Source organism: Battus philenor, unplaced genomic scaffold (genome assembly GCF_028537555.1).
Source record: "Battus philenor isolate CCGP_79_NKW_IND1 unplaced genomic scaffold, ilBatPhil1.0.hap1 SCAF_20, whole genome shotgun sequence".
Lineage (NCBI taxonomy): Eukaryota > Metazoa > Arthropoda > Insecta > Lepidoptera > Papilionidae > Battus > Battus philenor.
In genome coordinates, this window is record NW_027181683.1 from 94,020 (window position 1) to 107,456 (window position 13,437).

Below are 13,437 nucleotides of genomic sequence, written 5' to 3' on the forward strand. Positions count from 1 at the left end.
AACGCTTTCTGAAGCAGTAATAATGTAAGCCGGGTATTAGACTAACTACAGACCAAGTAGAAATTCAGCTCTCTCTGTCTTGAGACGGTGATGTTAAACAGGTATCATCGAGGAGTGACAGCCCAATACGAAATGCCCTCGTGGGGTACCCTTAAGTTTAATCACTGCATAGAGCGTCCACCGAAGTGATTTAAAAGCTCGGCGGCCTCTCGGTCCAGTGAAATTGTAATATGTAGTGGCCTGAGCCGAGGCTTCTTTGGTATCTATCGACATTTGCTACCTGAGGTGTAGGCTAACCTCCCTCAGTGCCCTACACCCTCGCACCCGCAGAATCTGCTAATAGCAACGAAACAAATCAGATCAGAAAAAAAATCCTCTGGCCATTCGTTATGCTGTCAATCCACTGAGCTAAGTCGGTTACTTTCGTTCGTCTACACATCTCGTCTTTCTTGATTCGGTCACGTAGTCAAATCCCGAGCATAACCCTCTCCATGGCTCGCCAAGCAACTCTAAGCTTGTCAATGAAGCCCGAAGTGAAGTAACAAATTACTAGTAACACAGATTGCTTGCAGATTTCGTCTTAATGTTCTATTGTTGGTATTTTCATAACATATTTCCTGTATTCATTATTTTTTTATTATTTTTAGCTAAAATTAATTGTTGTCGCCAACTTAATCATCTACGTAAGAAACGACCGACATATAGCCACTTCCGCACATGCAGTGGTAGTCGTGCAATAAAGTGCACCGCTCGCCAGCCCGCTGATAAATGCGTATGCGGCAAACAATGCGAATCACACAACCGTCACCGCCAAATCACTCAACACGCGTTTCACCCCTCCACGGGGCTTCTTCAGGAGCTACGTTACACCGATTAGTGCCAAACACAGAGTTATAAAAACATTAAATATTTAATCATCTACATCTTTCACTAGCTGGAAAAAGTCCTGTTGAAAGAGTTCCATATTAAATTGTCTGGTAAACATATTATTCTTAAGCAACGCCTAATAAGTCACTTTAAAAAAATTTAACGGCGTTCATTTGCATTTTAAACGTTTATTTGAAACTAGAAAAAACAATAAATCCGCTATTTGATTAGCCAGAGCGCCCTCCGAACTTCAGCACACTACTGTTCCATGCCAGAGATCAGATCTACCTTTAATTATTGTTTTCTGTTAAAAGGCAATTATTTCGATAAATAATTGACGGAATAGATGGCGCAGTTATTACTTCAAAAATATGTGAAAATTATATCTTCAATATTATTAAGTTCATAGCGAGATTTTAAACCCTAATATTTTAATTCCTAATTTATTTCTCTATTTATATTCATTCTTCTTAAAGTAATTACATCTATGTTCAAAAATGTTTATTTATAAATAAATTTGTACCAATATTTATACATATAAATTAATCTCATTACCCTTGACCATGCTATAACTTAACCTCTTTACCGATTTCAATCTGCTTTTCATACAATTTAATCTAAAACTTCGATAAATCCCAAATAAAAAGAAAAAAATTGCACTAAATTTATCAATGCCTATCACTTGAATTATAAATCTTCACTTTCACATTCCACTATGAACTTCGAGCGTCTGACAGTCCGCTGTGAACTTCGCTCTTGTAACAGTTCACGCGCTGCAAATTTATTGTCGTTTAAAAGCTACATCAGCCTATATATATAAACCACACTAATAAATTTATTAAATGTTGATCACTTTGAAATATCTAGTTAACATTAATATATTTTTATATTGGAAAGTGACAGGCCAGCTGTTGATTCAAGCCAGCTATTGGGTAATTTATTTAACTTAAAACTCAAGATTTGCCAAAACTTTTGTATCCAAATAATGCACAATTGTACTCTTCAGAGAGCACCAGTAACACATTCGCTCATTAAAATATTTTGTAATAATTGACACAAAATGAAAGTATATTTAAGATACTTATTGATTTTATTGTCACAATTGTATTTATGTTTTGGTACACTGAAGCCGCAGAGAAAGCACAAAACAATTGTCAAATTTTATAATCCACATTAAAGTTTTTAAAAGAAATAAAATACAGTATCATTTTTAAGATAAAAAAGTATAATTATTATCTGATAATACATGATAGCTTAAAACTTAGAACTAGGAATTGTCTGTCATTACATCATCATCCTCATCCTCCGGCTCGGCGAGGTCCGGGTGGCAGACCCTTATGTGGAGATTCAGGTTTATCTTAACAATAAAACTTTTATTGCATGTGGAACATTTGTGCGGCCGTTTTACATCATCATCAATGGTAGGGGGGTGAGCCCTGGCGAGGTGTGTCCTCAACAAAGACGAATGCATAGTTCTATCGCACTGGGTACATTTCACAAGGCAGTCCAGCGGCTGGCCCTCGTGCGTCTGCCGGTGCTTTTCCATGGTGATTTTGGATACAAACAACTTTTGGCAGAAGTCACACTTGAAATTTTTCACTTTGGTGTGCTTCTTCATGTGAATTTTCAGACAGTTCTTGGTGGGCAGCATTTCATCGCACTTGGAGCATTTGAACTTTTTGATGTCATTGTGCAGCTGCATGTGTAGCTTAAGGTATGCCTGCCCTGTGAAGCTCTTGTTGCAAATCTCGCAGTTGATGGTGCTGGTGGAGGAGTGTGTCTGCATGTGGCTCTTGAGGAACTGCGCTGCGACAAAGCTTCGGTCGCAGACCTCGCATATGTACTTCTTGGACGCGATGCCTTCGTGCTTGCTGCGGTGGATGTCAAGGTGGTACTGTGAATTAACTTTAACGTCGCACAGGTCGCATTTAAACTTGCGCCGCTTCTTCGGGCCCTCCTTAACCGGCGGCGCTTCCGGCTCCATCTGCGGGGCGTCTTTGTCGTTACCGTGAAACTTTTTGTGCAACATTAAATACTCCATGCCCTCAAATGTCAAATCGCACACATCGCACCTGTATCTCGTGTCGTTTTGTTGTTGTTTCAACTCATAAGTCACGTTATTGTCACCACCGTTATACTGTTCGGCCATTTTTTCACATTTAACAGATCTATTATCGTTTTGCATCTGCTTCTCGCTACCGGCCGGCTCCATAACACTCTTCATCCAATGGTCTTGAACGCCGACGCCGGACTTGTTCTCCATTTGCCGAAGTGACGCTAGAGACACATAACAGGGCAAGAGCGATATTGATCCGTAAAAGGAATACTTTTACATTCAATATCGCGTAGACGCCGTATTGTCGCAATAGAAACGCTGTTAGCGCATTGTTGACATGATTGTACCGAAAATTTTCAAGTTTTCCGAGCGAAACACAAAAGCGAGCCTTGTTGCTGTAACATAAATTCCAAAAGAGAAGCGAAGCGCGTTGGTTTTTTTTCATACCATTAATGACAGTGATAACTTTTTAACGTTGACATGAATTTTGTTGCCATAGGCATGCTTTTAATTGGAATAAGTATTTAATTTTTTATAATATTTTAATATATTTTTAACGTAACGAATTTTGTTAAAAACGTGTGTTGTTTTATTTTCAATTTAAAATACTATAGTTTTTTAGTATAATATTAAAAACAATATATTAACACCGTACATCACGTGCCATCTTACTTTCAATAAAATATAAATTTTAAAGGGTAACTTACTACTGAATATATATTTCATCAGAATGTTGACATCTATCAAAAATGGCTACAAATACACAATATTTGTTTTTATTTATTATGAGATATTCTATTATTTGGAGCTGGCTGTAAAAATATAATACTTTTGTGATGATGGCTTCAAATACCGAAGCTCAAAATGCAAAAAACGACGAAATATCTTCCGAAGATGAAATTCTATCAGTGGTCAGAAGCAGAGTCAGAAAGAAAGCTAATAAAAGAAAAAGGCCGCCAAAAAAAAAGTATGTTGTTAATGATGATGAGGAGGAGGAGGGGCGGCCCCTCGCGCCGCACGTATTCGTACGCGTACAGGTTGAAGAGATAGAAGAAGCTCCATTGGATTTTAGTGCGGTATAGCAGCTTACTTCTAGCGACTTACTGACCACCTTCTAATTAGCTAAGTTCGTTAACAGTTTACTGCACACCTATGGTCCATTGGCATTCAATACTACAAATATTATACAAAGCAGTTAATGATTATAAGGGATCAACTTGCATTAAATTTACCCAAAATATCTTTTGTAGATTTTTCAACTTTATTCACCATCCAGAGAACAATGTATTAACTTTTCTAAAGTAAACTTGGAGAGCAATATACTATATGTTTATGTATGATGATGTTTATTTATGATGATTAACAAATTTATACATATTATATATAATTTTTAAGATGCCACATGTCACGATTAGTATGTTGTATGTTCTGCGTTATTAATTATATTCTTGGACATATATATATATATATATATATATACATCATAAAGTATTTAAGCATTATGCAGTTCAATGAACACCACAAGCACACAATCCCTGCCTTGTCTTTTGCACTAAAACTTGCAAAGGAATAGTTATTAGATTATTTATTTGTTCATGCATCAAACAGCTATAATAATTAAAAGTTTCATATAATACATTTGAAAAGGCCTATGAGCAGCACATATTTTGAAAAGCAGTTCATGAACCTCCTGCTTACCTGTTACCAAATTATTTCAAAATATGACATCACTGAGAAATTTGTTGTAGTAATCAAAAGAAAAAGAAAATTGGTATTTGTCATGTGTGTCATGTTCATCTTACATGAAATATATATGAAATATATTGTTATGCGAATTTAGTTTAAGAGGAAGAAGAGACTTAATGCGATTGTTAATAATTTTGTGTAAAAAGATTGTAAAGGTAAATTGTGCATAATGAAAACATTTACAAATAAGATACATGTATGTAGTCATATATATAGTGAGATGACACATCAGATCTGTTTGTACAACAATGCTCGGAAATACTTTCTATTGTTTTTATTGTTTTCAACATTGTGTATATTAGAAACTTAAAATAATGTTCTAAGTAATCAAGTAATTTCCTTGCAGTATCGAAATGAAAACCTTTCTAAAAAATCAAATCCAAAATCACAGGGCAAATATAGCAGAGCTACAGTTTCATTTAAAAAGAAAAGACTGTTTAAGTGTCCACAGTGCGATGCTGTGTTTGAGCTGAATATAGAATTAAAGAACCATGCTAAAGAACACCAGGTTGTCACAAGGTGAGAAAGATATTGGCTTTTTTATTGCAAATTAAATAGGACAAAGTGGATTGTAGAAATAGGATGGGCAGGACTCGAAGTTCAAGTAACTTCTCAGTCTATTATTCTTTCTGTTAGCCCAGGGGCTTTTATCGCTTCATCTGAATTAACTTTACGAAGAAGAAGGGTCTGTAAAAAAATATTACTGAGCACTCATACTCCATTTGTGTGATGACGTTCTTCACACAAAAGTAGCAGTTCCACTCGTGTAGTGTTTTGTATGTGGCTTGGAACAGTAGCATGGACCACTCGAGGATCTAGGTCACCCCCCAAAAAGGAATTGTGTTCTTAGTCTAGACCTTGTGAATACAATATTCCAAATAACAGAAGACTATTGTTCCAATCTCATTCCTTTTTTTGTAATACCATATTAGAATTAGGCAACCTATCTTTGAATTGCATACTCTTACAAAGATATACCATGGTAACATGGATGGTTTTTTTGTTTGTTCTAGACATAAATGTGAACCATGTGGCCGTTACTTTAACAAGGCATTCAGTCTTCGACTTCATAGCCGAGTGCACGCAGACAAGGTGGAGATATGCCCGGTGTGCGGCGCCAGATACGCGCTCAAAATAAATATGGTCAGTAATGTCCTTTGATGACTGTGTTTACAGCATTCCCTAATGTTAATTGAAACAGAGGATTGTGGAAAAAATAAACAAGGCTTTAAGTTTTGGTTAATCTATGATTACATTTTATGACAGTGAATTTAAATTTTATCCAATTGAGAATTAAATATTGTACCTACTGCTGGCAGATAATTTTACACAAAATGTCTTTGCTGAGCATGAATAGAATGCAATTTTACAATAGTAGTTATGAGCATTAGCTAACAATAATCAATTGAGAATAAATATTACTGTACCATTTATTAAAGGCAGTCACATCCTCAACCACATGCGGTGTAATAAGAATAATGTAATCATTTTAACCATTAGATTAGTAAGTGATCAGTTGTAATAGGTTATTAAGTTTTCGGAAACTAATTATAGGCCTTTATATAGCAAAATATCACATAAATGTTCTGTACAACATAAACTGTTGGCAGTTTCAGTGAATACACAAACTAAGCTTAAAGCAATGAGCTTTTGTTTCAGCTCCGTCACCTGAAATCACATGAGCAAACAGAAGTCTGTCTGAGATGTCCTGAAAAATTTCAAACAAAGAATCTACTGGAACAGCATCTCTTCACGCATGCTATCAAGGACACTCCAGAAAATTTGCAGCTGCACGCTGAGTGAGTGTTTATTAGTTTCAAAAAGCACACACATGTGGATAGACTTGCACATTAATTCAAATGTTTAAATAAGTGTTTTTTCAATCTATAGGGCATAATCTCTTAAGTAAATGCGTACTTTTAAGGGGTTAACTATTATGGAAAATAATTTTACTCTGAGATAGTAAAATTATTTTCCATATGTTAATGTGTTAATTATTTTCCACATGAGCAGAGTGCTGACGAATTTAATTATATTTTTTTGTTTTAATTCTAATCTTATTTTATATTTATAAAGCCCTTAATAAAACATTATTAATAGCAGTTATACCCTAGGGAACAAATATACATAAAAATCACACCACTAAGATGAGTAAGCGCTTATGACATGGACAAGGAAATAACTTGGTGATTTAGTAAATTTTAAGTGAATTCTTCAGCTTCAATGAAGCCATTAAAGAGACAGCTGAGACATGGTCATGACAACAGTTTTAGTGTTAACTTATGGTCTATACCCATTAACTTTGGTTGTTAAGATGTATTGCAACAAAAGCAGTCAAGTATTATTTAAATCATATAGAATTAAATACGGCTTTATTCGGTTCTGACATCTGCCTTCAAAAATAATAATACTTACCAGTTAGAATAACATGGTATTTGTTTTAACAATTTAGAGGTATAAATACAACTCAACTGTCCATTTGTTATATCTCTGGATATAGTCAGTGATAAGAAACAGGCAGTGCTCGATGTGAAACTAAGACGTGTACTTAGTTTACTAATAGGTCTTGAGTTTAGTTTATAAAAAAAATATATGTTTCCATAAAATTTTAAATATATCTTACCACTTATAATAGTAACAGTTTTGAATCATGTAATACATTGACAACTCATTCCACAGGAATGATAGAACAGAGCAGAAACCAACTGAAGTCAGGTGCACAGCTTCGGATGTCAGCAAATCCTGCTTTCGTAGTATAAAACTTGAAGAGGAATCAGATGAGAATGAAAACAAAGTGAAAGAAGTTCTAAACGTCTCCGGCAACTGTGAAGAGTTCATGAAAATGGAAGACCTGAATCACGCCACGCTATGCGCCATCGTCAGCAAAATGCACAAGGGTCGGCCGGTGCCGGAAGTCTGCAGACTGTACAATCTCACGCCGGACGTCGTCAACGAGATCTGGGAGGAGCGGGACAAATACAAGCTGCCCAAGAGAGCCGGCAAAAAGTACCTCAACAGCCTCCTCGAGACCAGGCTAATCGAGTGGTTCAACGGACAAAGGGCAAAGCACGTTCAGATGTCGGGCAAGATGCTCCAGGATATCGCGGAAACGTTCGCCAAGGAGAGCGGCTTTGTTGCTTTCAACGGCAGTAAGAAGTGGCTGGACCGCTTCAAGACCAAATACAAAATTTCCTTAAGGGGAACTCCTTCAAAAAGGGACTACACCAACATAGCGTCTGGGTGCAAATGGAAAAACTTGTTTTTTAAGGAGACCTGGTGCGACATGCGCCTGGGGTTCGACGACGAGGACATCTACACGGGAGACGAGGTGGGCTTGTATTACAACCCATCCAAGGGCAGGATAAGGAAAATGTCGGGAAGGAAGTTTATCCAAGGCCATGTAAAGGATCGTCTGTCCATATTTATCTGTGCCAATATGACGGGCAGTGACAAAAAGCGGCTGGTCGTGTGCGGCACCGAGGACCCGCTCATGCACACCCAACGGGACCCGGACACGCTGCCCGTTACTTACATAAGGCACGCGCAAGCACACTTTACCACGCAGATGTTTGAGGAGTACGTCAAGTATTGGAACAGGGAACTGCAAACGCTTAACAGGAAGGCGATACTAATCCTAGACCGGGCTACCATACACTCCAAGCTCGTTTTATCTAACTTAAAGTTAGTTTTCGTACCCTGGAAGGCTTCATCAAGGTTGATTCCTATTAGAAATGGTATATTCAACCGATTTCGCGACGAATTCCGTAGGTTATTTCTTTTAGAGAAGTCTATGAATGCTGTAAGGGGAGTGGACAGAAATGTGACGTGCTTGGAGGCCCTGTACATGTTGGAAAAGGCATGGGATCGGCTGCCAGCGCACCTCATCAACGACAGCTTCCGCGTCGCCGGCTACGATGTCAAGAGGGTAGAAGTGAGCGAGGAGAGGACAAAGTTCCCCAACAACGAAGAGGAGATACTCTGTGAGCTGCTGAAGGACTATGATGTGGAATCCTACTACACAGATCTGGCCAGCCTCGACATGTACCTCACGGTGGACGAGGAGCTGGTAACGGGGCAGGGCACCAACTGCTCCGTGTTCGGCGGAAACCACAAGGTATCGGAGTCTGTCAAGCGTGAGAAGGAGAAGGAGATGGAGGAACTGCTGCCGTTAGGGACTGAAGCTCCGGAGCACGGCAACGCAGAGAATGTGCTCAGGAGGACAAGGGCACTGGAGGACTTGGAAATTGTGAGGAAATATTTACACAGCACTGATACCCCATTCAATATGTATGCTGACTTTATGAGCATCGAGACATTCCTATTGAGAAATCCGTTCATTGAGGATCCTTAACTACAGATCCCCGGCTTCCGAGCAGGATGAGAAGGGGCAAAATGTGAAACGAAATCGAATCTCATTACGGTTTATTACCATATTAGACTTTATCAAAAAAGAGAGTAAGTCACTTAAATCTCTGATTGCATTACAAATTGTAAATGTGCAGGTAAAATTGAAGAGCTGTCAATATATTAAATAGAATTATGAGAGTTTTGCGCCCATCGGTGGAAAATCACTATTTCTTCCTTCTTGAGTGATATCACTGTTACCCGTAAAGCAAAGCAACCCAGATGTGGGAAGCATCCTAGTGGTGCTAAACCAAGGGACAGGTACGGTACAATTTGTTTTCGGCTCTATTGTCGAAAATTTGGTAATGACAACAAAAACTAATGTCCAGAACTAGTGCGATGCCTAATGAGTTATTGTTATTTGTTGATTTATTTGCTGTTGGCTGTTCTGTGCGGAAACCAAAGTGAAGTTTTTGTGATATATTCATTGAGTAACAATTGATTGTGGTCCTTGCTGAATAGCTGTAGTTATTTTAAACAGTTCATCATTTTGGTGCTTACGCACATGACTTTGAAGTATATATATTTGTGACCGTGACTATGAAACGGGTCCGTTTGTGTTTGCACTTTTAATGTGTTACGAAAAAATAGTTTCTATTAAATCTTTCAGTTATATTTATGCAATAATGAAATTATTTCAATAGGATCGCAAGCCAATGTTCTTAAAGTTTGATAATTTAAAAGTACCCACAAAATGAAGTGTGTCCTGTAGTTGGGCTAAAGGAAAATACTAATGCATTCCAGTTTGTATTCATTGTCATGATATTTAAAATTATTACATGCTAAATAAATTTCGTACGTGTGTTGATCAACGCCATCTGAGTTTACCATCTTAATATATTACATCCTTATTCCTTAAAGGCGATTTAGGAGGGCGACGCAAGAGCGCGCTAATTTTAGTTTTGTTTTTTACTAGACCTCTGTACAAATTTCAGCCAGTTGTAAAATGTTTTATTTAATAGTTTATTGTTACGTTAGCGATAATCTGTGTATTCCATGGCGACGAAACTTCGTTGTGACTGCAAAGCGCACGTTTTGTTTGTGCACTGCAAGATAGTTTATAAGATTTAATAAACAACGTAAAACTGTTTACATTTTATTTTATCCTTTTGAAACATAAACAAATATATTTATTGCTTCTCCCGGCCACAGACAAGAAACAGTTGCCTATAAGAAAATTAGCACTGAACATATTATTTTTAGGGAAAAGTGTAATTAGGAAAAATACTACAAAATTGTAAATTATTTAGTCTTTGAAGACTGGGAGGTGTCATTTATCGGGCTAATTTCATAACAACATTAGCCTTGAATTCGTGATGCTGATCTAGGTTCTGATGATCTAGGTTTCATTGACGGCAATGTGAAAATTAAAAACACTCGAAGTACTGGGTCAATATTTTCCTGTGCCAATATTGCACTACCTTAAAAGTTTAATGACAGCACTGGTCTCCTGTGAAAGTGTCTCGACGCAGTAAGAAACCGCCGACCGAGAGAACGAGGGTTAGGTATTCTAGAATAAAGTACCATGGAAGGACTCACCAAGCGATGGGTGGGTAGATAGACATACATACCCTTATCCCATACAAACTCTTTATCTTATATGAGGTGTTCGGTTATAGGTGTAATAGCTTTATAACTATTAATGTACATCATTCAAAAAAATCTATGGTTTCAGAAATAATAAATAATGATGTTTTAAAAATTCAGATAGTTATATATCATAATTATTATTTAATTGCTCTAATTGCAGACTGCCTGAAGTAATTGGCCAGTCGCATTCTAATTGAGTTTGTAATCATTTCATGTCAGGTACTTAAAAATAGATTTAATAGCTTTTAGACATGTAAGCAATCGCTTTTTACAAAGAAATAGTTTTATTGTAGCTACTTGCACCACTCAACTTGAGAATCAATTCATACACACAATGTTAAAATGACTATAACCAAAAAAAATAATAAAACATTTATTTACAAGTCAGGGGATACAGCGGTTTATATACAGACTGACCTCCAGCGACTAGAGAAAATAACAATTGACTGCATGAAAATATAATTACATTTTTATTGAATTTATTGTAAATACTACTGCAAAGAGTTAAACAAAATATTGATTGATACCTATAGCATATTCACATAACAGCTCAGTATTTGTTAACTCTCTTTATTTGTGCAAGGGCAATGCAGTGCAAGTTATGCAAGTTGATAGTAAGGATTCAGAGTATCGAGTTGAACAGATAAAAAATCTGGTTATGTGATATGATTTCTCAGTATTAATAATAAATTACGATATTTATTTAAATAATTATTCCTCTCAATCATAACATTAAACTAAGACAATTATTGTAATGGACAAGTGGATATATAAATTTCAAATAAATAAATGTAAAACACAATTTTATAGAAACTCTTGTTCTAAATAACAAGCAAACATTTTTGGTTCATACATGCTCCTCTGATCTGCCCAAAATTTACTGTACCAAATTTGATTTAGGATTTGCAAATAAATAGAGAAATATAGTCTGAATAACAGGAAGTATTTTCATATTATCTGAGTCACTGGAAAAACTATGCAAGAACCATTAACAAGGCTTTCAATAGCCCAAACTTGATGACTAAATTTTCCTATCTAGAATTCATCCCTTTTAAAGTTAGTGTTTCTCCAGAGATGGTGGTATATTCTTTCCAAGTACATTCTCCTGGTACTTCAGCTTTTTCACATTTGTTGGATCTTTCAGATTCTCCTCCTCTGCTAACCTTTCCAAACGCTGATCCTGAACAGGTTCTGAAATTGCCACATATTGTTGTTCATGTACAAATACTGAGTTAATATTATCTGTATTGTAGTCACTGGACAGATCTGATGTCAGAAAATGTGTTACTTATTAGTTAGTGATAACAAGGGATAACAAGGGAGGCAATAGGGAGGGCTACACTCGGAGTTTTGTTGCAAGATTTAATTAGGTATAAGGAGATCTGCAGAAAACCAAGGAATTGCTGGTCTGAAGTAGCAGTGGGCAGTGCACATTGCTCATGCAACCAAAGGTCTTTAGGACCGAAAGGTTCACAAGTCTATAAATGCAGAGTGGGAATACACCCCTTTAGATGGACCAACAACATTATTAGGGTCATTGGAAGTTGCTGGATGCGTGTAGCACAAGACATTCTCTGAAGGAAGCTTATGCCTTGCAGTGGTCATCATCAGCAAAAAGATAATAATGAAGTATTAAGTGTCATAGAAAAAAGGTCAGACTACATTGGTCAATTGCACAAAGTAGATGCATTTTATCTACTTTATACTGTTATAGAAGTTTTACTTTAGTTTTTGTGCATAAATTGTTACTTGCATTTTATAACTTTTCAGAGTACCCATATAAATGCATCTACAATGAATATGAGAATGAATGAAAAGTACTACAATGAATGATTTTTTACATGGGAGAGGCCTCTATGTGTTTTTCTTAAAGAAATATACTTACATGTGTGGTAGATAAGGTGTTAAATAAACAATAAAGATATAATAAATACATTATAGAAGTATTGTTTTACTCAAGTTTATGTGGCAATATACACTACAGTGTAGCAGTATTTGTTTAATAATGGCACAAACTTTTTGTTCTTCTTTTTTTTCTAGAGGATATAGCCAATCACTGCTGCTACAAATAGTATTGTAGTAATATACTCACTGTTATATGGTGTATATCTATCTGACAACAGGCCCTCCAGGTTGTAGCCAATGATGCCGACTACAGCCGCAATTGGTAAAGTGATGTATGGAGCATTTGTCCTCAAAAATTGCATAAGAATAGGCCACATCTGGAAAAAGGTTAAAATTGACATATTGAGAACATTATTAAGACATCACTGTTAAGTTATTGCATTCACTGAAATTCTTTATAAGAATATAAAAAATAATAGGTTGTTATCTAGAGAAACTATTTAAGAGTAGTAGACCCGGTAAGTTTTTTTAAACGTAGTTAGTGTTAATACTAACTGTAATACTTTGTTTCTGTAGCCTTGCAATTGATATTAATTAATAATTTTCGTGGATAACATCGGAGTACTGTGAAATTAAAAAGCTAAAAAATAGTTTTTAATCGTATTTTTATCAATTTTTAAAAATGTCACTGGTAAGACAATATTTTTTTTTATTAGTCGGAGGTTGTTGCTAACAATAAAGACTTTTAGCGTACGCAAAATATATATTTTTAACGCAGTGTCATTTATTTTATAATTGCATTTTTTGTTCATAAGTGGAAACTATCACAGTAGCTTCATAAGTATTCGTAGTCATGATAATCGTATATTTTATGGTAATCGATGAGGAAAAAACAGTTTCTCTGCATAAATATCATCTATGATATTAAT

At 36.1% G+C, this 13,437-nt stretch overlaps 3 protein-coding genes across 5 annotated transcripts; 1 reads left to right on the forward strand and 2 right to left on the reverse strand.

Moving 5' to 3' along the window:
* Window positions 1-1,961: 1,961 nt before the first annotated feature.
* On the reverse strand, window positions 1,962-3,368 carry LOC137922810 (zinc finger protein 765-like). Its single transcript, XM_068765887.1, has one exon. The coding sequence runs from the start codon at window positions 3,128-3,130 to the stop codon at window positions 2,135-2,137; it is 996 nt and encodes a 331-aa protein (XP_068621988.1). The 5' UTR covers window positions 3,131-3,368; the 3' UTR covers window positions 1,962-2,134.
* A 306-nt stretch (window positions 3,369-3,674) lies between these two features.
* Window positions 3,675-10,139, forward strand: LOC137922703 (tigger transposable element-derived protein 4-like). 2 transcript variants are annotated; one of them, XM_068765733.1, is made up of 5 exons: window positions 3,675-3,999; window positions 5,016-5,188; window positions 5,683-5,812; window positions 6,329-6,468; window positions 7,349-10,139. In XM_068765733.1, exons 1-5 carry the CDS (start codon window positions 3,760-3,762, stop codon window positions 9,018-9,020), a joined length of 2,355 nt encoding a protein of 784 aa, XP_068621834.1. In that variant the 5' UTR covers window positions 3,675-3,759; the 3' UTR covers window positions 9,021-10,139. The 2 variants fall into 2 exon arrangements, with proteins under 2 accessions (XP_068621834.1, XP_068621835.1); XM_068765734.1 differs by having other exon boundaries at window positions 5,061-5,188.
* An 881-nt stretch (window positions 10,140-11,020) lies between these two features.
* On the reverse strand, window positions 11,021-13,204 carry LOC137922867 (small integral membrane protein 12-A). Of its 2 annotated transcripts, XM_068765959.1 has the most exons (3): window positions 13,064-13,204; window positions 12,756-12,885; window positions 11,021-11,854 (listed from the first exon to the last, which is right to left on the reverse strand). In XM_068765959.1, the coding sequence occupies exons 2-3, from the start codon at window positions 12,883-12,885 to the stop codon at window positions 11,721-11,723; spliced, it is 264 nt and encodes an 87-aa protein (XP_068622060.1). In that variant the 5' UTR covers window positions 13,064-13,204; the 3' UTR covers window positions 11,021-11,720. The 2 variants fall into 2 exon arrangements, with proteins under 2 accessions (XP_068622060.1, XP_068622059.1); XM_068765958.1 differs by lacking the exon at window positions 13,064-13,204 and having other exon boundaries at window positions 12,756-12,909.
* Between the last annotated feature and the right edge of the window lie 233 nt (window positions 13,205-13,437).